This window comes from Pholis gunnellus (assembly GCF_910591455.1).
Source record: "Pholis gunnellus genome assembly, chromosome: 11".
Classification (NCBI taxonomy): domain Eukaryota; kingdom Metazoa; phylum Chordata; class Actinopteri; order Perciformes; family Pholidae; genus Pholis; species Pholis gunnellus.
The window spans coordinates 22,816,270-22,842,290 of NC_136538.1; the positions used below are offsets into that span (position 1 = coordinate 22,816,270).

The following is a 26,021-nucleotide window of genomic DNA, read 5'->3' on the forward strand; positions in this document are numbered from 1 at the left end:
TAATAGATCATTTTGAACTTCTGGCTTCTGGGAGCAATTTTGGCCTTTATCAGAATATTGTGTTTATATTGCAGGCTAGACAGTCTTTAAGCAGTGTTGCTGCTGAGGGGTAAAATGGGCAGTTTCTGCCATCTGCAGGACAAACAGGAAGTCACAAAGCAGCCAGATGAGGGACATTTGAAAAGGGAGAAGTTTGCCGTGCAATCATGTTTAGGGATAAAATAAATATCCTTACTGGCAGTAAGCTCTGAAGGCAAACTTCTCCCGTGCGCGGGACATTTCACCCCCAAACATTCAAGCATTCTAGAGACAAGACATCACAACTGAAGTTTTTTTGCTCAAGGACAACTTGACACACGGACAGTAAGAGCCGGGGATCTAACCGACTAACTCTACTTCACTTTAGTATTTACAATTCTGCTGACTTTATACTTTTACCACACTACATTTCAGAGGGAAACTTTTAACTTTTTACATTTATTTGACACTTATACTTAGTTACATGAAAAGATATACGATGTGCTTAATATATGATGCAGTATTTTACCAGTAATCTAGTCTACAGTTTTCAAAATATCTTAAATTGGGTTGACAACATTAAAATACTCTGACATGTTATTTGTTCGTGATAAAAACTAAATAACACAATATTCGATAATAATGTAACACAGTCAAATAATATTTTAAACATAAAATATATGTATTTATGAAACATACTGTGCATACATTTATCTTAGCTCCACAAATACCAGCTGCAATTTTGATCATAATCCAGTAATAGCTCAAATCTAGCCTACAATATTATGTAATGGGTCATACTGCATAATGAGTACTTTTACTTTTGAAACTTTAAGTACATTTTGCCTATAATACCTCTGTACTTTTACTTAAGTGAAGGTACTTCTTCCACTTCTGCGCATGGCATCTATTTCGAGGAAGGATGTGATGGGTGCACTGTCCCTTTAAGACTTTCTCTCTCTCGCGCGCTCTTTGGACTCAATCGCTTTCCGTAGTTAACAGCAAACACTTGCGCTAGCGTACTTGTTTGTTATGCAGAGGAACTGGTTCACATCGAAAAGGTTTAACGTGGACTAAGTTAACGTCTCAGAATGTCTGGAGGATCCCAACTGGAGAACGCGAACCCTGTGGTGTTCCAGCGGTCCGGTGCCAGGCTGCTGACATCGAACGAGGAGGATGAGGACGTCCATGACCCCATCGACGAGAGGGAAATATTCGATATCCTGTTTTCAACCAGAGCTAATGTTAGCAATGCTACATGACGTCAGACCGGTGTCACATCTGACAGATCACGTGTGTGCTTGTTAACCTTCTTTTTAACTTCATTTTACAACATTAGCTACTAACGTTAGCTGATGCATAACCTGGAATATTATAAGTCTATATTATTTTTATATAATATGATGATAATATAAATATAATAATATATATAGTACATGATAATAATAATATAAATATAATAATATAAATATTATATAATAATATAATATAAATAGAATAATATATACAGTATATGATAATAATAATATAAATGCAATAATATAAATATAATAATTTATATTATATGAAACATATAAGTTACCTTAAAAAGTGTTGTAACTGGTGGAAGAAGTACTTAGAAGTTTACTACAAATACACAAATATACAGACAGTGTTTTGGATCAATGCTAAAACAAATATAACTACATATGCAATCAAAAGAGTGACACACGTGTATTAATGCCTTTGTGCTTTTAGGTTATTTACAGTAATGGTACAGTTACATCACTTTTTTTTACAAACAAATCACTGTAATAGTTTTAATGTCACCCATAATACAGACGTACATAATAACGTGCAGACTACATCAGAGTGCAGAGGTTGTGTTGTTGTCATTGTGTCGTCTTAAACTCTTTAACTAAAGTTACATCTGATCAGATCCATCAGCGACCCGGAGCATCCTCTGTCCCTGGAGGAGCTCAATGTGGTGGAGCAGGTCCGCGTCAAGGTACAAACCTTTCATCCTGTGTTTTGTTTTGGGGTTTAGGTTTTATTTACTACAAGGTGAATGGGGGGGGACAAAGTTAAATCAACCCTGAACTTGACCACCATTCGTATCATATTTTTCTTTTAAATATCACATTTCAAGTTCACTAACGTTCACCCTCCAGCCTTCATCATCAACGTAAACATGTGTCTTCTGTGATTGTTGTGGTGTTGAGGACATTTGTCCCACTGCACAAACATTCACAACAAGCAATGGAAATCTCATTCCGTGTGTTGTTCATTTAGTCTGTTTCTATGCGATTGTTCTTTTTCCTCAGGTCAGCGACGCGGAGAGCGTCGTGGGCATCGAGTTCACACCTACAATCCCCCACTGCAGCATGGCAACACTCATTGGTCTGTCAATCAAAGTCAAGCTGCTACGCTCCCTGCCAGACAGGTTCAAAGTATGTGTGTTGGTACTATGGATGCACATTTAGTTACTTGATATAAACAACATATAATGTGGGATTAGTGGCGTTAGTGTTTTGTTCTTCTCCAGTCTAAACACGGTGTGTTTTTCTATTTCTTCTCAGATCGATGTCCACATCACGCCCGGGACTCACGCCTCAGAGGAAGCAGGTAAATATGACACGGAGACATCAGTCACGGTCCACTAGTCACAGCACCTTTTCTAACATGCTGTTTATGTTGTGCAGTGAACAAACAGCTGGCGGACAAAGAGAGAGTTGCAGCGGCTCTGGAGAACTCGTCGCTGCTGGAGGTGGTCAACCAGTGCCTGACCCCCACCAGGAGCATCTGAGCGGCCAATCGGCTTTGTCGTCTTCTGCTATCAGCCACCGATCAGCCAATCATGTTTGACTCTTGTCTTTGAGATGTGTCGGCCAAGCTCTCTATCCGCAGCTAACAGCTGCAACTGGTGGACACTGATGCAGCAAAACCATCTCTGCACCTAAAGAGAGTAAAAGAAGCTGAATAGTTTACTTCCATCTGGGAATTCAAAGTGAAGAAGCTGCCTGTCGGGTCATTCAGTGTAATTCCTGTTTTATGTTATTAAATCTGTATTCTAACACATGCAATTTATAATTTGTTTGATTAATATTGGGACTTTTGTGGCAACAATCCCCACCTGTATATAATATTGATGCATATTAAAAATGGAAATTAAAATACAACAATGATGATATGTTCTAGGTTTTTTTCTTTTCTTTTCTTAGGTGATACAAAGGTGTATATAAATATTTATATGTATATATATATATATATACTTATACACACACTTTATTTTTTGTAATATTAAAATATAATAGAACGTATTTATCTGTGCAGGCCAAGAGCTGTTTTCAGGGAAATCCAATTTAAAGTGGTCTAAAGTTTAATGTGATGCAGTTCAGTGAGTCCTGTCAGAGAGGACTTAACTCAACTCTGTTTATATCTTTGAGGCCCGTATGGTGGTGGTGCTGTGAAATATCAAACATCACCATCCAAGTTCATTTTAATCAAGTGGTTTAGTTCAACAGCAGCGTTGACTGTCCTGAACTCTCCACGCAATGCAACATGTTCATGTCCGTGTTCATCCAGCAGGAGGCGGCCTTACTCTTTTCCTGCAAATCCAGTGCAGGAGGCTGAAGATGAGAAGCCTCTGTGCTGTGGCTCCTTGTGCCAGATTGCCTCCTCAGATCTGAAGGACAGAGTCCAACATGCTTGTCCACCCACTCGCACCTCGCTGACCTCACTGAGCAGCTTTCTATTCAGTCTTACTCAACCAGACGAGCTCTCTCAGATCTCACACAAATAAGAAAACTAATACTGCTTCAAATCTCTTCATTGGATAACATGGCACGTGAAGTCACACAAGCGTAAGGAGAGAGTAAATGGTAATTCTCTACAATGTCACCTTTAATAAATATTAGGAAAATGTTTCCCCTATTGGGGTTAAAATTCACTTATTGAAAGTCACTTTGGACTTAAGCTTCTGAGCTTATCATTAATAGTATGATAAGCTCACAGTGAACACACTATTAGACATTTATTGTGTAGCCTTTATTGTCGGAAATAGAATACAAGAGTCTGCAAAGATGGTTATGTAATCCCACTTTTAATCTTGACTCCCAGAGAGATATTTGGTGCCACTCTGTGAGTGATTGTTGGGAGGCACTGACATAAAATCCACTAAACCCTAATATAAGTTCTGCTTTCAAATAATAAAACAGTAAAAAAAAAAACAGACCTTTTAAGGCCATGTAGTGGGTAAATACTTGTTGTTTCTTAGGCTCAACTAATAGCCTGTAGACTTTTTTTCCCCTCCAGCTCCACATCTGGAAACATTGCATCACTGCTAAAACCCTGGATAAGAGACCCAGCCGGCACAGCTGCATGAGCCTGATCCAGAGCCATGTATAAACAGGGTTAAGTCAACCGAAAACATGCTCTCAGAGGAACAAGAAGCCAGCTCAGGACAGCAACCGAATTAAACCCTTCCAGATGTAAGGTAGGCCTGTTGACAAACAAAATAGATAATACATAGAATTAAATAGATATGTCGTCTCTTCCAACAATATATAGTCAGCTTAGCCTAGCTTTATATTATTAATGGTCTTATTTCCTCATGTTGCTCATGCTTACTGCTGAAAGTAAGGTTATCTTCTCACACGGTGTTCCGCCGGAGACTCTACTCAACCCCGCGTACATACGGCTCTGGGTGGAGCCCGTTTAGCTGGCCTGCCCGCCTGGCTGCCAGTCCTCTTCTGCAGACTTCAGGATTGGCTGCACAGACTCCTCAACACCAAACCGCAGCATATTGACGGTCGATGGAAGATTATTAGCCCGTGCTCAGCGTTTCATTCTGACACAGGTACGTTGAGCAAACATTAGTTTTAAGTTTGGTCACAGTTTTTGCGTTTGTGTGCGTACGCGCGCGCGCGTGTGTGTGTGTGGAAAAATAGCTTAATAGTGAAGCGGAAACCGTGAGACCCCAGTTCGGGTTTACAAGCCAAAAAAAAAAAAAAAGAGAAGTTGTCATCTTGCAGAGAGCAGCTCGGGAGTTACTCCAGCAGTGATGGCTGATGCTTTAAGACGAACTGTCTTCTCTGCCGTCTTAAGAAGCGTTTATTCGGCCGCTAACGTCTTGCATACTGCTACAGGGCTCTGGAAGGGGGTTTGGCAACAAGCCACCGTTTGTCCTTTTCTTCCTCCCTCAAATGATGGCCAATGTGAGTCTAGCATGAACTGTTTTCCTTTTCAAAACTGCCTGTGTTTTCATAAAACCAGCCTCGTGTGAGGCTGCAGCTTGTCACATGTAGTCAAGATGAACATAAGGCATGTGTTTAGAGAGAGAGAGAGAGAGAGAGAGAGAGAGAGAGAGAGAGAGAGAGAGAGAGAGAGAGAGAGAGACTGCAGTGTTTTCACATATTTTGGTGTTTTTCTTTGTAGGGAGTGGGCTACACACACAGACACACACACACACACATGCTTTTGACTTCAGTTGGACTCTCCTTCACATCATTAGGTGGCATTGAGTCAGAAGGAAAAGGAATTTGTTTGTGTTTGACAGAAAGCGCTCACCTCCGTGCACCTGCATAGACACACGTTCTCCAAGGCCGAGCTGCTTCTGTAAACATGTAGTTTATAGAGGGCCGCTTGCTTTGCATGGAGAAGTTGTGAGTTAACACATGATGCTAATCTGACGGACAACAGAGTAACGAAGCTGCTTCCCCCTCCAGAGGCCTGTTCGCTCTTCTGGCCGCCTCTGTTTAACCGGAGTGACTTTCTGGATGTTGTGCAAGTGCACACGTCTTACTTGTTTTGAAGGCAAGGCGAGTTTATGTGTATAGCACATTTCAACAACACGGTGATTCAAAGTGCTTCACATAAAAGCATCAAAACATAAGGCAAAGGAAAAGGAGATTTAAAAACAATTAAGAACATTGATTGAAACATTAAAAACGGTCATTAAAACACTAAAAAGCAGTGTAAGAAATAAAATACAGTAGTAAAATGCAGGAGATTGATTAATATCCTTGAATCTGGTTGAATTAAAGGCAGCAGCAAACAGAAAAGTCTTCAGTCTTGATGTAAAGGAGCTGAGGGTCTCAGCAGACCTGCAGCTTTCTGGGACTTTGTTCCAGATATGTGGAGCAGAACAACTGAACGCTGCTTCTCCATGTTTAGTTGTGACTCTGGGAACAGACAGTAGACCGGTCCCAGACCACCTCAGGGCTCGGGATGGTTCATAAGGTAGCGGCAGATCGGAGATGTATTTTGGCCCTAAACCATTGAAGAGTTCTCCTTCAGCGGAATGTTCTCTGTGTATATGAGGGAGATGCAGTAATGTAGCCGTACACTACTGTCCATGCATGAACCTTGGGTCTTCTTCCATAGACTTGTGTGAATTTGAATTTTTGAATGTGAATTTGAATTTTTGCAGCTGCTGTCACGTCCTTCACAGATCTCTCAGAAGTGAATGCAGCAAGTCACCGGCTGCTCGTTCATCCGTTCTGTTCCTTTTTGTGCCGATTCACACCACAGATCCATTGGCCCTTCACTGCATTGCAGTGTTGCATTGTGGGTCCCTCAAGTGACACCCAGACCAGCGAGTCCATCATCTCTCGATGACGTCCGGTCCGTCTTGGTTCTGCCTACACGGCTGAATTTAAATATCACTAATGCAACACATATTTTGAAATGTGTATTTATTTTGGGGTGCATGTTTTGTCCCTCATCACTGATGCTATATTAAGACTGAGCTGGTTCCAGCAGAGGCGGCTCTGTGCAGATGCTGTTCATCTCGGATCTCATCGGTTTATGTTATAAAAGAAGGTTTAGGTTTTGTTCGTTGTTCAACCTTTTTTTCTTTTGTTACGGAGCACGTTGCCTCTGGTTGTGTGCTCATTCATGTGCTTTGTCACAGAACTAGTTTTAGTGCATTGCAGCTCGTGAGTTCTTGGCATTCCTGAAGAGCTGCGTTGGTTATGAGTGAGGTTATGAGTGAGGGGCCGTGTGGATCTCAGCCACGTCTGCACGCTCCTCCATTCATCCAAATATGTCTCGAATTGAATTCTACCGAGGCAGCTCATCATTTCAGATGCATTCAGAGATAAACAGAGAACCACGCAAGAAGAATTGCATCACCTTTAAGTGTGACTTTGCAGTCAAGAGGACAGCATGTGGGTCGTAGTAGAAACATAATGCAACACTGTGCTCGGCTCTGTTTCCTGAGTGAAGCATGTGATCCTGGCGTCTCTCCGGCCATCCGACACACAGACTCATGGCCTCACCGTGTGCCTCATGTGTCGTGAGTGCAACAAGTCAAAGACTTCGACAGCCATCATTTAAGCTTTACATTAAAAAAGATATAAAAGTGGAGGTGGATGCTGCTCGTTTTGTATTGCCTCTACCACCGCTGCGTTTTTGAAACTACATGAACAACATTTCATTTGTCTTGTTGTTATTTGAATAATGACTGTAATGAATATCGTCTGGTAAATTCTCAGGTAAGAGAGCTGCAGGTACAGCCAGAGGAAACCTCTAATATGACCACAGTGTAATGACTGTGTGTCGGCATTTTGAATTGAGCTTCTCAGAGTCGGTCTTCACACAGCCGAAGCATGTGAAGGACATTTTGCGGCAGCTCTTGCTTGGCCTGCAGTATATGAGTCATGTGTGGTGTGATGTGTGATCACAAAGCGTCCTAAGTGACTGACGAGCCTGCAGGCGAGCTGCACTAATGTTCATGTGACTGTGTGACATGACGGGATGGGGGGGGGAGACACAATATCAATTCTCTTCTCATCTCTGGTCTTTTATTTTTCCTAGTTGTTCAGGCCAATGAATCCAAGGACTGTTTGTCGTTTCGGTCTGTGTTATTGATGTGGAGCGCCACATTCCTCGTTCTGTGGTGAGATAAACACTCGAACCTGATGACATTATTACTTCACGGAGTCTGTTGAGAGGCACCGGATGGTGCTGCTGATGTCAACGGGTGACTAAGAGGAAATATAGAAAACATTGAGACACGACTCGGCTCCTGTTGCAACACCAGGGCTGTAGTTTAGAGAACACTGTGTAGAGATGAATAGACCTGAGATGCAATGATACTTGATATTTTTACCCTTGGCACAGAACATAATGATTCTGTGTTTGCAACTGATGCCTCAACATTTCGGCAGCTACCGTCTGCAGCACCTCTGCTCGTGACCTTTTATTTGCCTGGAAATACAAATTGTGACTCTTGTTAAAGACTCAATGAGTAGCACTTGTTGTAAACTTGAGCCAGCATGTAAAAGTCAACCACAGACTCACTTTCGTTCTGAAACGAGCTTTGTCCGTTTGGCCTTTCGCCCTCGCTATATTTGAGTGTTTTTCGGTGCCGCGTCCGCCATTTTCGTAGCTTCCTCTTGGATGCGTGCTTACGATCTTCCACGTTATCGCTGCGTTTTTATTGAGGCTGACGCCCCAGAAACGTGCCGAACAAAGCAAAAGGAATAGAAAGAAGAAAATCCAGGCAGATTAGCCGACTCACGCTTCTACTGGGTCATAAGTGATGCTTGAGAGGAATTCTCCGTCTATTTGTTGTTTTTTTGGGAAAATCGTACTCGCTGTGCCTTTTTTAAGGAAAATAGTTTGATATTCTGGGAAATTCATCTGTGTTTAAAGATGTCAGTTAAATATGAATGTCAAGCCAGCAGACTGCTAGCATAGCTTAGCACAACGACTGGAAACGGGGGGAAAAAGCTAGCCTGGCTCTGTCAAAATGTAACAGAATCCGCCTGCCAGCACTTTTTAAACCTCACTCGCTAACGCGTCATATCTCGTTTGTTTGAAGTGTGAAGTTGTGAGTTATCTCCATCTTCTCATCGCACTGTTCCTTTAAAGCTGACTCATTGATTCATTTAGTGTGATTGCAGCATGGCGTAACGTGGTGAGAGCATCTCAGGCATCGCACCAAAAAAGAACTGCATTTCAGCAAAAAGGAGGAAATAGTCACAGACGCTGAAGACGCTAATAACTGCGCGGCATGTATGGTCATTTTAAGGTGTTTCCGCTATTTGTCCAGCCAACAGAATTAAACGGGGTAAGAACAATATCTAAAGGTTAAAATTCAAACTCAATGGGGCTTTATTTGGATAAAAAGGAATAAACTTCAGTTGTTTTCGTAAACCTTTTTCAGGGGAATTATGTTTGTTTCATTCTCATCATTTCACCGGTATCAGTTCCGCCTGTAAACATTGAAAAGGCTCTTAGCTTAATATACGGAGAGCCACAAAGTTCCTGTTGCACTTTTGTTTTATGTCACGCGGCTAAGTGCTGATTTAACAGTGTGAGCTTTTATTTTCCTGTGATGTAGTAGCTCACTGCAACGGCCTCTGTGTTGAACACTGGCCTTTTTTGTATGTTTAACTGAAGTCCAGGCTCCTCCTCCTCCTCCTCCTCCTCCTGGTAAAGAAAAACTGCTGAGTCGAGGGGAGGAAGCCAAGGTGCCTCTTTAAGAAGCAGCTCCAGTTGGCTGGAAAGAGGAGACGAGAGAGAGAGAGAGAGAGAGTATTGAAGCGCGGCCGACGTTGGGGCTGGCAGGCCGCCGCTGACTGTGCGCTGCGAGGCAGGAAGTGTGACACCGAGAGCACAGGAAGTGGCTGCTGTGGAGCTACGCTAACCCTTTCGTCCAGCAGCTTCACGGGGCTGGGATCAATTTACTTTCAGTCAAATAGAAGCTGTTCTTCATTTTCTAGGGGATGGCTGTTCCCTTTTTGAGGTTTTTCTTTATCAAGTGATGTATGAAGGCCTTTATGAATATGTTTCAGAATGCATTTTGAGGATAATCCACTTTCGGAAGGTGAATTGAATCCAAGTAGATGAAAAATTTGAATCGGAATCAATGGAATTTATTGAGGAGTGCACGAAACGGAACGGAAACGGCAGCAATACGCTCATTTGCTTCTGTGATTCTGTCTGAATTCCCTCTAATCTCCCCTTATTTCCTGCCCATCTTCTCTCCTCATTCGTCCCTCCTCATCTTTGACTTCTTCTGTGTTGTCGTGCATGTTTTGAACTGACCACTGCTTCTCCTGCTGAAACACGAATGAGTGAGCAGTCACTCCTCTGCTCATTACGGGCTCTCCTTTTTCTTTCCTCCTCCCGAGTTCACAGAGGAAGTCCGGCGTGTAATCGACCGTCGATCGTGATCTCAGACATCGCTGTCTTTAAGTAGACGATCCATTTTCACTCCTCTGATACAACAAAAACTCTAATTTATCTGACATGATGATTAAATGTCAAAATGTACAGAAAACTATCTGGTCTGATGTGTGATTAAATAAAAAATTAATGATGAAGACGACAACATGCAAACATGCAGCGGGCATGTAGTTTCTATTAAATGAAGGTTAATTATTACAAAATAAAACGGATGTAAAGGTTTCTCTGTGGACTAATGCACTCTCTGAACGTGGTGGATCAGTATTTCCTCAGCCTATAAAACCTTGTTTCAGTCGCCCTCCCCCAGGTGGGGAACTGAAAAAGAGGAAGCGTGTGTGTGTGTGTGTGTGTGTGTGTGTGCGCGCGCTGTATATAAGGTTTGTGTAAGTTGAAGTGGGACTTCTCAGAATGTCAGTTTAGAGGAAGAGGAATCAAGAAGTTCTACTCGGTGCACGATGTTTGTTTTAAAGCAGATCTTTAGATGCTGCTGATCTTCTGCTCCTCTTCGTTCCCAGCTGTATGTGGCTGCTCTTCACGTTTTGCATTTGTATGAAGAATGAACTCAGGTGCTTCTTCTACTGTCTTCTGAACATACTGCTGATTCTTCTATGGACACAGATTGAGTAAGTCGTGATATTTATTTCTCTCTTGCCCTCTGAGAGGTTTTCACCCTGTTGTAGTTTCCTCTGTCTGATGAAGTGTGTTAGAAAGACTTCTGAGCGCTGCATCGTATCAGAGGACTCCAGCCCAGTCTTCTTCAGTACAAAGTCAGTTAGTTTCCTGTGTGAGGCTGAAGCGATTCGGTTGATTGACAGAAGATCAATCTGCAGCTTTTTCCGTGATCGATGAATAGTCATGTTTCCATCCAAAGATGCAGTAATATTTCTAAAAGCTAACACACGAGAACACACGAGACGGTAGATTCAGAGCGACACTGAGCAGGGCTTCCTCGTTCACAAACGTCTTGGGAAAGTGTGACTATGGTAACGTGATGTCATCGGTCTTTAAAGTTAGAGTTGGTGATCTTCTGTCAAAACTATTTTTTCTTATATTCTTTTTTAAATATTTTGTCTCAACAGCAAATGATAAAGATTTTTCTTTTTGACAAAGTAGTCGCACGACTTTAATAAGCCTGTCCAATCATTTCATTCCAAAATGTAATGACTGGACGGCTACCTGTTTACCTGTGTACCTGTTTACCTGTGTACCTGTTTACCTGTGTACCTGTTTACCTGTGTACCTGTTTATCTGTGTACCTGTGTGTATTCTGCCCGTGCAGTACTAGCAGTTGTCATGTTGCTTGTTTGCGTCCATAATGATCATTTTGGCGGGGAGGCTTTGGAAGGAGGCCTGAAGCGACGGGCTGTCAGTGTCGACGACGAGCCGACTTTCTCGCTATTAAATATTGCGACTTTTGGAGCTGCTAGCTGCCTTCATTGGCAAATAGTTTGCAGAACTGTGCTGGGTTTGAGCGTATAATCTTGCTGGTTTTCCCATGAACTCCAGCTTTAGGCGATAGTTCTTAACCGGCCAGAGTCAGGTGACTGCACAGCATCCCTCCTGAGAAAATAAATTGGCTTTCGTATTGTCATCGGTATATTTTCGGTGTTGTTTGTGGCCGCAATAAGAGCAGATACACAGACTAAAGGGTCTTTAACTGTATGTTGATATGAAGGTATGTTGTGACCCAACATCTCTATACATCAGAGATGTTGGCTGATAGATGTAATGTCGACATGTATAGTGTTTCATTGCCGTGTTTGAAATTGATTTGATTCGTCACAGTGTGTAGTATACAGATGTATGGAGGGCTTCGTTGGTATTCATTTAGCCTTCCTGACTCGTCACTTAAACAAACATAGATAGAAGGACGAAACATGCAACATGAGCACGAGATCTAATGGGCCTCAGTGGTAGCTGCTCATTTAAATGTAAATAATCAGAATTCCTGAAGGTTCCATTCCACCAGGTCAATCACACAAAACAGGTTTTAGGAAATAATTCCCCTTTTGTGCAGAGTGAAGTGAAGAAGGTGGCTGTTTGTGGTTTGTTTGCACACACATGAGAATGTAAAGAATCCAGATGATGACAAAACAAGAAATATGGCCGCAGAGGTCAAGAGGCCACAAGGTTATACAAAGAACCTCTCAACTGAGAAACAACTTACATCATTTAGAAAAATACAACATCAAATATCAACAAATCCAATAAAAACAAAGAAATACTTTGTTCATATTTAAACATACTTAGGTCCCATCTGGTTACACAGCACATCTATTAAGAGAGGAAACACACACACACACACACACACACACACACACACACACACACACACACACACACACACACACACACACACACACACACACACACACACAATCCTTGTTAGTAAGACAAATACACAAGCGCTTTTCTACAGAAGACGCTCGTCTGTTTCAGCATTAATTTCTTTATTTGAAGAATGTTCAAGAGGTAGAATTAACCTGCTGAGTCAAAGTCTAAAACAACAGCGATAGAGCCACATCTGTTACCAGATACAGCTGCTGTGCGTGTGTGTGTGTGTGTGTGTGTGTGTGTGTGTGAGTGTGTGTGTGCGTGTGTGTGTGAGCAAGTGCATGTGAACACACCACAGGATGTTAGCTTAGCCACTCAGCACTGTTCCTGCACAGCCGACACATTTATTACGACCCTGGGCTTCATTCAAAATGTCTAAAAATGTCCTTTTCCCCGACCTCGTGTTCACAGTCGACTCCGACTTCTAACTTTGCAACACTGTGAACTTTTTCTTGATGATCTCCAGAAGAGAAACACATTAATGTATCGTTGTTAATTAATGCATTGCACGAGGTGTGTTTGATCTGTCTTGTGGTTTCTGTAACATTAACGTTAAATATTGAGCCGTTAGAGTGCTCGGGTGGAGTTGAGTCAAAAGCGATGGGAGGTTTCCACTTAGTGATCCACCCACTACCACCCACCACCATCACCCCTGTGACAACCACAACACGTGTCTGCATCTCTTTTTAGTTCTAAAAATAAAATTAAATGTAGTTACGCCTCAGCTGCTGTTATTTCTCTTCTTTTTTTATTGTGATGTTCAGTCGTATACGTATCTCCCTTTATCCCAGTGTGGCAGAGCTTTCTGAGGCCAGGTGTTCTCTAGCCTGGTGAACGGATGGTTGTTTTCACCATAATGTCTTCTTTTTGCCCACTGGTCAGTACACACTGCAGCAGCTGAAGTCAACATGACACTTCGGTCATAAAATGAGCGTTCTGCAGATGTGAACACACCAACTTAGATTTACTGTCTTCCTTTTCTCCAATAAGCCAACAAAGACCTGGAGACACACGGACGTTGTTTATGTCGTTATCACCTACTTGGCCACTAGAATGTGAGTTTTGTTTTACTTTAAATAGACTCCAAAGTGTAAAAGAATGAAAAAAAGATCTGCCATGTATTGAACTATTCAATTATTAGAATATATTCAGCTTTGTTTGGGAAAGACCAGATTTAATATTTGGAGTTCAACATTTTTGCAATGTTGAGATAATACATTGTGTGTGTGTGTGCACAGTAACTCTAATGTTACACTATAAGCGACACAACAACAGGCTACAAGTGATGGAGCTACAAACTGACGGCTCACGCTTGCATGTCGTGCTTCAGAGCGGCTGCAAACCGAAGCTGAGCTGGTCTCAACTTTTCACAGCGGCTCCAATCAGGCGGCGAAGCGTCGACCAATCGTATGTTTGTGTTTCACCCTTTTCCATCTTTTTAAAAAAACAAAAACCCCGCTGTTAGCCAGTTCTCAGTGCTACGTAACGACATAAATATGTAAACGAGGGCTTCGGCAACACTGAAACGGCGACTCGGCGTCAATAAAGCCGGCCACGTTCAGACGTTCTGTCGCTCTCTGTGTGAACAGAGCGTAATGAGGTGGAGGAGCAAGAGGAGGCTCAGTGGCAGGATGAAGACGCCTTTTTATGGCCGTTTGTAAACTGAAACATATGTGAGCATCATTCAGTGTGTGTGTGTGTGTGTGTGTCTTAACGGTGTCACTTCAAAGGATCCTCACCCTTTTCTCCCCCTCTGTTGTCTCTCTGTCCGTCAAAGGAGGCATTGTGCATGCTAAGCTAATATTAGGCTGTATGTGTGTGGAGAGAAGCCGTGTAGTGCGTATTAAATTTCAACACACAGGCCAGTTTCCGTCGGTGGAAGTTGATGTTTTTTCTGCGTTCGCTGCGAAGCTGCTTCCTTCTCATCAGCACATCTTGCACCAACTGACAGTCGGTTCATAAATAGACAGCTTCTAGTCATCGGTGTATTTTTAAGAACAGTGGACTATTGTGAAGTGTAAAAAAGATCAACTGTCAGCCACTCGAAACCAAGTCGGGGTTTTCCATTACGGTCGCCTCTCCTGCTGGTCTGCAGTTGTTTCACTGTCATTTCATCACTGCTGCAGGAAACGAGTCGATGTGCTACATTAGAGCAAATCTGTGAAAGCCGCTCTGACTTTAAATACATTTCATCACGGACTAAAGCAGTATACCGTCTTTTGGTAAAGTGGTGGAGGTACATTTTCCTGCCACAGAGGGTTCAGTCGTGGAGGAGGTCAAACAGAAACATCTGCAGTAGTCAGCACAGTGGAACATGTGCACATGTGCATTTGGCTTTAAATCTTTAAATCTGCCAGCGCGGCTTCAGCAGCCGGCTTTTGTGCAGACGTTTCTGTGTGAGTGACGTTTTCCTGTTCAGCTAAAGTTTGTCTTCTTTTGCCAAAAAAAACTCACCGAACCAAAGTTGATTTATTTAACTTTAACTAAAATATGACTTCACGGTTATTGATGGATTGCATCTTAGTGATTCTCATTACTTCAGTTATATTTGCTGGTTCATAAATTGAATGCTTTGGGTTCTTGGGCTGCTGACTTGTGATGCATTTATTTTAAAATATTTCAAGTGTGTCTCTGCGCCCTCCTAGAAAGTCAAATACAAATGGTTTCTATCGATGCCGGCTCCACATAAAGCTCTGACATGTTTCCTAAGAAATTCTACCCTCAAACGTTAAACAATCAATAGAAACTCAACCATACATCCTGAACAGTATGCACATGTTTAATTGATTACAATATGCAATGTTAATATATACATTCCCAGCCTCCATGAAGAGTAAAGCATGTTTAAGCTCTAATACCGAGGCATTCTGTGCATGCTGGCCTGTTTATTGGCCCTCGCTCAGTGTTGAAGCTTATTCCCTCTGGCTTCCTTCCATCATGGACCATATTGGGAAATTATTGACTTATTAAGGATAAATGTAAACGGCTTATCTGCCATAAGACCTCATTGAACTGGGCCACAAATATATTATTATTATCATTATGTAGGACATTCTGTATTAGGGTTCAATGTAATCATTTTACTTGGGGTACTGCTCATAAATTCCTCTAATTCTTTCTAAACTTTTAATAAATTAATTATACTTTAAAGGTTTCACCGCTCATGTCCAGTTGGGGTTTTTCAGAAATGTAAAGAACCGGGTTGGATTTGGAAGTTCAGGCCTGAGTCGACATCTCACTCGTTGGTGTTCACGCAGGGACAATTGAGATGAGATGATAACAAAAGTTCAGTAGGTGAAGCTGGCAGAGAAAAGACGGCCGATGGGGAGTGATGCAATAGATGAATAGAGCGAGTATAAGGAGGACGGAAGAGAAAGAGTGGTGCTAAACAACTGGGGAGAGAGAGAGAGAGAGAGAGAGAGAGAGAGAGAGAGAGAGAGAGAGAGAGAGAGAGAGAGAGAGAGAGAGAGAGAGAGAGAGAGAGAGAGAGAGAGAGAGAGAGAGAGAGAGAGAGAGAGAGAGAGAGAGAGAGAGAGAGAGAGAGAGAGAGAGAGAGAGAGAGAGAGAGAGAGGATGAGAACGTCAAAATGATGCAGAGGTATCATCATCCTGGCAGCCGGATGGCTGCGGTGCTGGAGCCGCGTGGTGACTTCCTGTTTGTCAGCAGCATACAGGAAGTAAGAGGCCCCGAGGTGTGTGTGTGTGTGTGTGTGTGTGTGTGTGTCTTAATATGAAGTGAGAGGCCGAGCTGTGTGAGGGGAAGCACAGCTCGGGAAATGTGTGTATTGTGCTTCATATATGACCCTAGTGCAGTTGGTTCTTGTCACTACAGGGAACTTTTAACTGGTTAATAAACCATTTCAGTACAATACTGATGCCTCTATATGACCTACAGAAGTAAACAAGACTACCAGCGAGAAGATCGGCTACTTCTATCCTTGCAAAATTAGACCAAACGATTTTCGGCAATCAGGCTCACCAGAAACTACGACCTGCAGTCGGTCTCTGCGGGGCGGACTGTCGGACCCTGCTGCTGTCAGATGAGAGGTTTTCTGAAGGGACCGCCAGAATCAACACACAATGTTTTTCCACGTAGTAGCTTTAAGTCGATGTTGTAGAACTGATTTCATGAGCCTGTAGTCGATGCTCGTCTCCTTTCCAAGTGAGAGAATGACGATCGTTGGGTTGATCTCAAATATCAACGAATTTGGCCGAAACATCATTTATATGATGCATGCAAAAAAAGAAAGGTTTTACTAAAATGGTTGATAGAGAAGTACCTAAATATCTAGGCTTTATTCTTGTGTTTTGTGTGTATCAGGCTGTGCAGTTCAGATGGGGAAGTGCTTTATCTGACACTTCTCATGTCAGTAATGGACTTTAGCTGACTGTTCAACTCGTAAATAGATTCTTTTTTTGGGGGTCCGATAAATTCAGTTTGTGTTTCTGGGCAGAACAGCAACGCAGCATCTTTCCTCCTCTGCACATTACACCAATACATTGTGTGATGGTTGGTAATTAAAGGGTATCTGTCCTGAACTGTACACAGTGTGGTTTTTATAGGGAACTTGCAAGTTCCTGTCAGATGAAACATTTATTGTAAGTCCTGTGAGCTCATTATCAGCTGCTTGGAGTGATTACATTGCTGTTCATCAGATATTCTAAGCATTTGAATCATTTCTGTTCAGGCTATGTCTGCTGTATCTGTACCGTCAGTCCCTCCAGGAAGTCACTTTATCGGGAACACACCCTGCAATAGTTGGAGGAATTTAAAATTGATTCAAATCCCCGGAATACCTCCTTTGAAAAATGATCGAAATTGAAGAATGCTCTGCCTGTTTTATCAACGACCGACCATTGAATCAACTTCAGAACCACAAAATCAAGCCACAATTCCAACAGAGGAAAAGGAGCATACCATCTCTCGACACTCTCTGATACATTTTCTCAAGGGTTGTTTTTAAACCCCTCACCATCTTGTCGCCATCTTGGCTCTGACAGGAGCTAGAAAGTTCTGATTGGTTGAACAGGATAAGACCTGAGTGGAGCTGAGGTGTTGTGAGCAAGCGGCCGCCACCGTAGCAGAGTGTGATGTAGAAAAACACAAAACATTTATATTCAGCCAACCGATTCTGAAACATGTCACTGAGACACGTTTAAGGAAGTGAAGTTAACTATTGTGACCACTACTTCCTGTGGACCAGTTGTATTGACTTTGTTTACACAGAGAGGTTCACTTCAACACAATAAAATGTTTCTAGCAGCCGTTTCTGGCTTTACCGCTCATATTTAGGGACGTTGACTAAATACAGTTTCACACTAAATAGCATGAGAACCACTAGGTTTTGTTTGAGAAGCTTTTTGTTGTGTGTGTGTGTGTGTGTGTGTGTGTGTGTGTGTGTGTGTGTGTGTGTGTGTGTGTGTGTGTGTGTGTGTGTGTGTGTGTGTGTGTGTGTGTGTGTGTGTGTGTGTGTGTGTACACTGTAGATGGAAAGATAACAGTAAACCTTTGGTTTGTGGGGACACCCTGGAACTGTTTCAAGGATCCCAGTCTCCAGTTTGTTCTATTTTATATAAAGTTACTACACGGAACATTCATTTTGTGTTAATGTTGGCGGTGCCTGTGGACTGAAGTGGTCGTGTTTCCGAGCACCAGAGTCCCTTCAGAAAACCACTTATTTTAGTGCAGCAGGGTCTGACGAGCCCAGCAATACGTCCTGGGTCTCCAGCAGCGAGGATCTTGGTCTGTCCACGGTGGACCGGTCTCTGCTGGAGGATCTGGGTCTGTCCGCGGTGGACCGGTGTCTGCTGGAGGATCTGGGTTTGTCCACGGTGGACCGGTCTCTGCTGGAGGATCTGGGTCTGTCCACGGTGGACCGGTCTCTGCTGGAGGATCTGGGTCTGTCCACGGTGGACCGGTCTCTGCTGGAGTCTGAGCTGAAGGGGTTTCTGGTGAACCTGCATGATTTCATCTGGTTTCACCAGAATCCGACCCGGTGGCTCCGATGACGAGCATCAAGAATAACTCTATAGAAACAGACCATCTTCTCTCTGATGGTCTCTTTACTGATGGAGGTCTGATCATATCAGTCTTAATCTGAGACTGTTTTATAAACGTTGTGTTTGATATTTCCTCCAGGGTGCAGCGTCCAGTGAACACAGAGTGAAGTGGAGAAAGGAAGATGCCTCCCCCTCCTCCCCCACCACCCCCATGCCCTCCTCCCACCTTTGCTTCAGTAAGTCGTTCTCTCTGCCGGCTAGATCAGCAGTTGTCCTCTTGACCCTGCTCAGCAGAGACATCTAGTGGATAAATCTTATAAAAACACGTATATTCTCCTGTTCTCCGCTCGCTGCCTGTTACCAAGACACTCTGTCATCCTCCTATAAAGATGTAAATTGATTTAACACACAGTCCCTGTACGTGTTTGTGTTTTCAGGCCAACACAGAGAAGCCAAATCTAAACCGCTCAGAGCAGCATGGAAGGTCCGCCCTGCTTTCTGACATCAGTAAAGGCTCCAGATTAAAGAAAACTGTTACCTGTGACCGCAGTGGACCTTTACTGGACAGTAAGTCAACCGCTTTTTAAAATGTTTATATGTGTGTGTGTGTGCAACAAATCATTGAATATCTTTTGTTTATCTCCTTAGAACCTAAAGGAGGAGGAGGAGGTGGCGGAGGAGGTGGCGGAGGAGGTGGCGGAGGAGGAGGAGGTGGTGGAGGAGGAGGTGGTGGTTTTGGTTCTGGGTCTCCTGCTGGCTTAGGAGGCCTGTTTGCAGGAGGGATGCCAAAACTGAGGTCTGCAGGAAACAGTGGTAAAAATGGTAAAAGAAATGACATTAATGATATAAATGTGATTGACTCTGGATGATAATAATAATGAACAACACAGAAACACCTCTGACATTTTTCATTTTATTATTGCCTTTTTGTCTCCCCTCCAGACTCAGGACCCAGCCGAGGACCCGTGCTCCCCCCAGGAGGTCGCTCTTGTGGTCCCACCCCCTTCGGTGGGGGTGGAGGCTCAACTGGGCCACCTAAACTCCCAGGAGCCCCCGCCGGCGGGCGTAGCAGCGTCCCTGATCTTCCCAAGGGCCGGCCGAATTTCTCATCCAGACAAGACACTCCAGGAGGCCCGCCTCCTCCCGTACCCAGCACACCTCGACCCAACCAGGGCTTCCAGCCTCGCGGCGGGCTTCCTCCGCCGTCACTCCCCGGAGGACCCAGGCCCAGCCCGTCCTCTGGACCTCCACCTCCTAGTATTCCACCGGGGAGGCACGGAGGATTCTCTGCAGCTCCTCCTCCTCCCCCAAACAGCAGCAGACCTTCCTTACCGCCTACTCCTGGAGGGAGGCCTCCGCTTCCAGACGACCGACCCCCGCCTCCACCCGTGGGAGGTCATCGCCCGTCTATGCCCCGCGACGTGCCCCCTCCTCCTCCCTCTGTCAACTCCAAGCCTTCCTCCTCGGTCTCCTCCTCCTCCCCCGCCTCTCGTCCCTCGGTCGGTGGGGGTGCGCCCCCTCTCCCGCCGGGCCGACCGGGCCCCCCTCCTCTCCCGCCCTCCCCGGCCGGAGGGGACGACCACAGCACCCCTCGCCTGCCCCAAAGGAACCTGTCACTCAACAGGTACTGGTGAACCTCTATCTGTTTCTGCCATTAATCCATATTTCTTAAAAGTTAACGGATGAGTTGCATTTCAGCTCCATCTGGCTTTACATTCACACCGTTATCTCTATTAACATGTGGCAGAGGAAGGCGATGTACATCCCCTCCTCTCTGTTCTTCAGAGCTGTAGTAATATTTCAAAAGCAAAGGCTCCGCGGTTCTCACTTTGTGTGGTGAGATCTGCTTAACCTCTTCTGCTTCTTGATGCCGCCGGCGTCCTCGGCCGACCTTTACCGCCTTTCAGAGGCTCAGTTTTAGCGCTGAGAGTGAATCTATTGGAACCAACCATGTCATGCTAGCTTAGCTGGAAGGAGGCTAAATAACGCTCTAAGGTTTGGCTACATTTTGAGGAGGGAAAAACTGCAATGGCCATTTTCACAGCGGTCCGTTGACCTCTCAATGCAATATATTTGAATGAAAATAGGATCTATGGGGACCGCAAGTCTCCCCTTTCACAGACATGCTCACTGTAAGCTAATCCCAAGCAGTTTATTGCATGTCATGCTGTATTTGGATATTTATGCATGCTAGGGTTTGTTGTAAAAAGCAATTCTTCAAAAGTCTCTGATACCGAATCACAGCATGACTTTTCTGTGGCGTTCCTCGAGGTCTTGGTGTCTGAAGGTGGTATTTTGGAGGGAGTTTTGATCATTTCAATCTCGACTGGGAAAAATAATGTCTGTGTAACAAATAGTATCAAACCACAAACTGCTGCCACATCTTATGAGAGCTATGTAACAGGGCATAGGAATGGACTTCATACACTTCCATCTTAATGTTCTAAACCCTTATACACTCAAATTCATCTTCTGTTCTCCAGCTTTCAGATGTTCACCACTTCTTTGTGGCATTTACAAGCAAGGTTGACCTGCTGTCTCCCCCTGAATACCCCCCCCCCCCCCCCCCAAGAATACATATTGATTTATTGTAAAGAAAGGCGGAGTTAAGGAGGTCAGCTGCTCGTTTTCTTACCACACAAATTGTTTGCTATAATATTCTGCTCCTCCTCGCCAGCCACGGTCCGCCTCCTCCACACGGTCGGATGGGATCTCTCCCTCCTCCACCCAACGAGAGGCCGCCGTCTCTTGGAAGGAACCAGACGTCCACGCGCTCCGGTGAGCAGCCTTGATTTATTTATTGATTGATTGATTGATTGATTGATTGAACAGTGTGTTACTGCTGTATACAAACCGTATGACAAAGACTGGCTGTAAATATCGGAGGGGAATGCTGGATCACTTTTCGTCAGCTTACATGTCAATTTTGATTTCTTCCTCCGAAAGGGCCTCTTCCTCCCCTTCCTCCCTCGGGTCGTGGCGTGGGCGGGGGCAATGTGAGGTCATCACCCGCTCCGTCTCCTATTGGTCGGCCAGGCCCGGAGCTCCCTCGCGGGGGACCTGTCGGCGGCAGACCTCCCCTCCCTCCGGACCGGCCGGGCATCGGAGGGGCCCCTCCTCCTCCACCACCGCCCATGGGTAACGGCTTCCAGAACTCTCACCACAACCAGATACAGGGTGAGTAAGATCCCTCAAGGCTTCTGTGAGTATTCATACAAGAACCTGTGGGGAATGGAGAGAGTACGCCATGTAATGTGTGGCACAAAAGAACAGAAGATAATACTGTATTCAACCAGTAAGATGGAGCAAAACGTACAGAGGTCTAATTTGTAAATCCATGTTTGCTAGTGGTAACTGTGCAGGCAGATAATAAACTCTATGCCTTGTAGTCTTTTTCTCCCAGTTTCAACAATAGAAATTCGTTGCCCTCAGTGTTGTTTTTACCACATGAGTTCAGATGTGTTCAGCTGTGGCAGAGGAACCCACTGGCCCAAGTTTGTGTTGTTTTTATCCCATTGAACCAAGGTTTGATGAGGAAGGCTGTGGATGAAAGAGGCGACGCTCCTGAATGTCCTGATCCAGACAGATCGGACACGTTTTAATCATATTTCCTGAGTAGTGTAGTTTTAATAGATTTTAGACACAAATACTCCTTGAGTTGCTAAATATCAAACTTATAAATTACTGACTGAAATCTGTTTATTCAGTAGTACAAGTTGTAACAGAATGGATTTGAAAAATGTTGTTCTTGTTTTTCTAAATGTGTTTTGGAATAAAATATGTGTTGTTGTGTCAAATCAGAGGAATAGTGCATCATGGGAGTTTTGTCGGTGTGATGGAGACCCACTGACCTCCATCTCTTTTTTTTAAACAGATGAGTGGGAGTGTCGCTTCACATTCCATCCGGTGTCGGACCTTCCTCCTCCTGAGCCCTACGTGCCCTTCCAGAAGACCTACCCCAGCAAGATCGGCAAGACTGACGGCAGAGGTCAGTCTGACACACACACACACACACACACACACACACACACACACACACACACACACACACACACACACACACACACACACACCAAGAACAAACGCAAAACTTTTATCTCCAAAATGTAGGAACTAAGACAAAGAGCCCTGTCATGTTATCCATCATGCAGTCTCTCTGAACTTTCCGATTTAAACCAACAGCAACTGAATTTTCTCTATCAACTTGAAAATCACCAGTTTGATCGCCACAGATCTTGATACACAGGTTAAAATGAGTTCACACAGACAGACACGTGGACTCGTACCCTCTGAGGTAAATACGGCCGCTGGTCTGTGAAACAGTGCCACCTGGTGGAAGATAATTACATCTCCTCTGTGTCTTTGCTTCTTTCCAGGTTCTGGTAAAAAGGAGAGAGGAGCTCCCCCTCTTCCTCCTTTACCCAGGTGAAGAAGAGGAGGCAGCAAACACAGCCCCTGGGACTACTTTCTCTCTTTCCCTCCCTGGCTCTCTCACTTTCTCTGTCTGTCTGTTGCGCTCATTGGGCCTCATGCAAGAACAGATCCGTTCTTAAATGGCTCGTACGAGTGATTTAGGAGAACTTCTTCACCAATCGTCCCGTATTTTGAATTTTCTCTTAGGTACGAATATATCTCACGAGAGGTCCAGACCTCATCTGCTGTTATTTAAGCCTACGTTTTTCACTCATGAGTTGTATATTTCTTAACTTTTAAGCAACTTTGAGTGTGAAAACCACACAGGACATTATTCTGTTTGAATTATTGGTAAATATAATTCTAAATACATTCATAAAGCATAACAATATCACCATTCATTAGCCTTAATTGAGGCTATTGTATATCAATATAAACATCTTAAATGATTGGACCCACTCCCGTCGCAGTCATCCACGGCCTCGCTTTAGTGAGACGTTTCCTCGATGCCGCTGACGCTGTTCAACATTCTAGACTTTTCTTTATGGATCTTTGAAAGCAGGACATATTGGGCAGAACACGTGGCCATATATGGTGTTATTGGGGGCGTTACTTATGTTAATTTACAGTACTCATGAATGCATGTTTGTCTACGCACAGGTGCCATTCATCATGTTTACGACTGGTTTATTTACACAGCAGGAGAAAGTCTAGATAATAATACAAAGACGCTCTTGCATGAGGCGCGGTGTGCTTTTTACCCCGCGGCACGTGGTTTCATCTGTGGACTGCAACGAGTGAGATGGACCTGAAGTATGGTTGACCAAGTAAAAAAAAGAATGTGGAGTTTACGTCATGTGCCTCTGTAGCAGCGAAGACCAAAAGCCTGTTCATCCTCCGGTACACTGTGTTCAGATAGAAAGAAACCACAAAGTCGGACCTCCGTTCAGGCACTTTGAAAACAATGTGTTTTACAACCGTGCTGTTGCTGGACGATACTTTATTGACCTGGTTGCTGTGAGGCAGTATTGAACCTTAATCCACTTTGACTTCCATCAACTAACTTTTTCACCCTTTTGCTTCGTGTGGTTGATTTATTCCATATTTTGCTTGCTAGATATTATATTTTACCAGCCAGCTTGACCTTTTTATACAATAATACAAACTCTTACTTGACAGACAAACCAGCATTGGGCATGTAGCATGTGTGACTTTCCCCCAGACAGCGTTAGGTAAAGCTAAATCAACATGTTATGGCAATAATATTGCCAAGTGCCAGTTCCACTGCAGGGCTTATAATGCAACCACTCAGCTTGCTCAAGTGTGTTGACAAGTTTGTCTGTTTTTTTGTTTCCGCTGTTTCCCATCGTGCCTATTTTTTCTATTCCGGATTGTATCTTCAGGCTGCTTCAACGAGTTAAGGGAATAAGCCTTCTGTGCCTTAAATTATGTGTGCGTGTGTGTGTGTGGTTGTGTGTTTGTTCAGCTGGATTGGATCACCTCTGATGGTGTAAAATGAAGCAATACAGCCACAATGTGTAGAATCCTCAGTATAGCAAAGTGTCGACGCAAAGACGGACACGCAACCAAACTGAAAAATGGCCACAACCTCTTGTTGCCACCGCTGCATGACCGCATCAGGTGATAACGCGGTTGTGTTTTTAATTTGCCAAAGCCACATGTGCCTTCACAGTACGTGTGCATTTACATCCGTGTGTTTCTGTTGGAACCACTGAGCGGTACTTTTTCATTTGATTGTTAAATGTGACGGGACATTTGGTGTTTATGATCGAGATGTGTTTTGTGGGATGGACGTGATCGTTAATTTTTGCTGAAAGCTGCGTTGACTTGCCATGAAGGACCTGTGTATGTGTATGTGTATGTGTATGTGTATGTGTATGTGTATGTGTATGTGTATGTGTATGTGTATGTGTATGTGTATGTGTATGTGTATGTGTATGTGTATGTGTATGTGTATGTGTATGCGTATGCATCTGTATGATTTAATCAAGAGGTGTGGAAGGACTGTGTTATTTTAAGTTATGTTTCTGTGCAGTATTATGTTGGTTTCTTTTGCTTCCCAGCACGGCTTTGAATGGCCTTTTGTATGCGTGATGTATTATTATTATCATGTGTCGGTCAAAGAAACGTTTTCTTAAAGACAATCATATGGAAGTAAACATATTTACATCAATAAATAAAAATGCTTTAAGATGCTTAATGTGCTTTACCTGCAGTGACATGTGCATTTATTGGGCTACACGGAAGCTTACAGTCATTTGATCACAAACAAGCGGATGAAGCCATTTATTATGTATTAATCAACAATATGAATCATTTACATGTTTGTGCAATAAAGTCAAGAAGAAACCGTGTGTCATGATATATAGGACATCAGGATGTCGGGTATTATGTTATATCATAATATGATTTAGCTTATCTGCTGTAGAACTTTCACTAGTTAATAATCTCCTATGATCATTTATTTGTGGAGTTGCTTTGCAATAGACTGCAGCAGGATTTGCCCACAAAGTTAAGGAAATACAGATATGAGTCCTTCTCAGATACTCAAATGCATCAATGTTAGCCTGTGGAGCAACTACATTGGATGCATTTCGGTAGTGTAGTATTAATATGATTAAGTATGTATTAAGGTATCTAGTGGAACACTGGTGGAATTCATCTATGGAGTACAGGCTTGATTTTGATGTCAATATTCTCTAAATAATCAAAAAATGTCTGAAGCTTAACATTTAAGAATGATTGGTTTTGTCTTTCCACACTTTGGAACAATATCTCGCACCAGGTTATATTATGTTATCAAAACAAGTTATTAGTGTGATGTTAATGATTAGAAATGTTAGTAATAAATGATATGGAATAGAGCAGAAAGGACACCAAAAGATCCTCTTTGTTTGTCCTGCAGGACCTTCCCGGTTGAAAAACAATGGCGTCTTTTTGTTGATGAAGCTTCAAGTTTTTTTGAGCATTGTTTGCACTTTTGTGTGTATCTAATGCACAATAAACACATTAGCAGCAATCCAGTGAAAGTTTCCCTACAGTCCTGAAACTGGAGCTCA

The 26,021-nt window shown here is 43.4% G+C and overlaps 2 protein-coding genes across 2 annotated transcripts; both read left to right on the plus strand.

Moving 5' to 3' along the window:
* The first annotated feature begins 1,026 nt into the window (after window positions 1-1,026).
* ciao2b (cytosolic iron-sulfur assembly component 2B) lies at window positions 1,027-3,179 on the plus strand. Its single transcript, XM_079168889.1, has 5 exons — window positions 1,027-1,236; window positions 1,926-2,005; window positions 2,322-2,447; window positions 2,577-2,622; window positions 2,700-3,179. The coding sequence occupies exons 1-5, from the start codon at window positions 1,110-1,112 to the stop codon at window positions 2,801-2,803; spliced, it is 483 nt and encodes a 160-aa protein (XP_079025015.1). The 5' UTR covers window positions 1,027-1,109; the 3' UTR covers window positions 2,804-3,179.
* Window positions 3,180-4,757: 1,578 nt separating this feature from the next.
* On the plus strand, window positions 4,758-25,758 carry wipf1b (WAS/WASL interacting protein family, member 1b). Its single transcript, XM_079168584.1, has 9 exons — window positions 4,758-4,855; window positions 18,668-18,764; window positions 18,966-19,095; window positions 19,177-19,350; window positions 19,471-20,152; window positions 21,206-21,306; window positions 21,475-21,705; window positions 22,403-22,516; window positions 22,905-25,758. Exons 2-9 carry the CDS (start codon window positions 18,711-18,713, stop codon window positions 22,955-22,957), a joined length of 1,539 nt encoding a protein of 512 aa, XP_079024710.1. The 5' UTR covers window positions 4,758-4,855; window positions 18,668-18,710; the 3' UTR covers window positions 22,958-25,758.
* The last annotated feature ends 263 nt before the right edge of the window (window positions 25,759-26,021 follow it).

Excerpts from the sequence above, each read along its gene's own strand:
- wipf1b (XM_079168584.1), top strand. The coding sequence starts at position 18,711 with ATGCCTCCCCCTCCTCCCCCACCACCCCCATGCCCTCCTCCCACCTTT. Across the intron at positions 19,096-19,176 it reads CAGTGGACCTTTACTGGACA|AACCTAAAGGAGGAGGAGGA; the intron begins GTAAGTCAACCG and ends TTATCTCCTTAG. Across the intron at positions 20,153-21,205 it reads AGGAACCTGTCACTCAACAG|CCACGGTCCGCCTCCTCCAC; the intron begins GTACTGGTGAAC and ends CCTCCTCGCCAG.
- ciao2b (XM_079168889.1), top strand. The coding sequence starts at position 1,110 with ATGTCTGGAGGATCCCAACTGGAGAACGCGAACCCTGTGGTGTTCCAG. Across the intron at positions 2,006-2,321 it reads TGGAGCAGGTCCGCGTCAAG|GTCAGCGACGCGGAGAGCGT; the intron begins GTACAAACCTTT and ends CTTTTTCCTCAG. Across the intron at positions 2,448-2,576 it reads CCCTGCCAGACAGGTTCAAA|ATCGATGTCCACATCACGCC; the intron begins GTATGTGTGTTG and ends ATTTCTTCTCAG.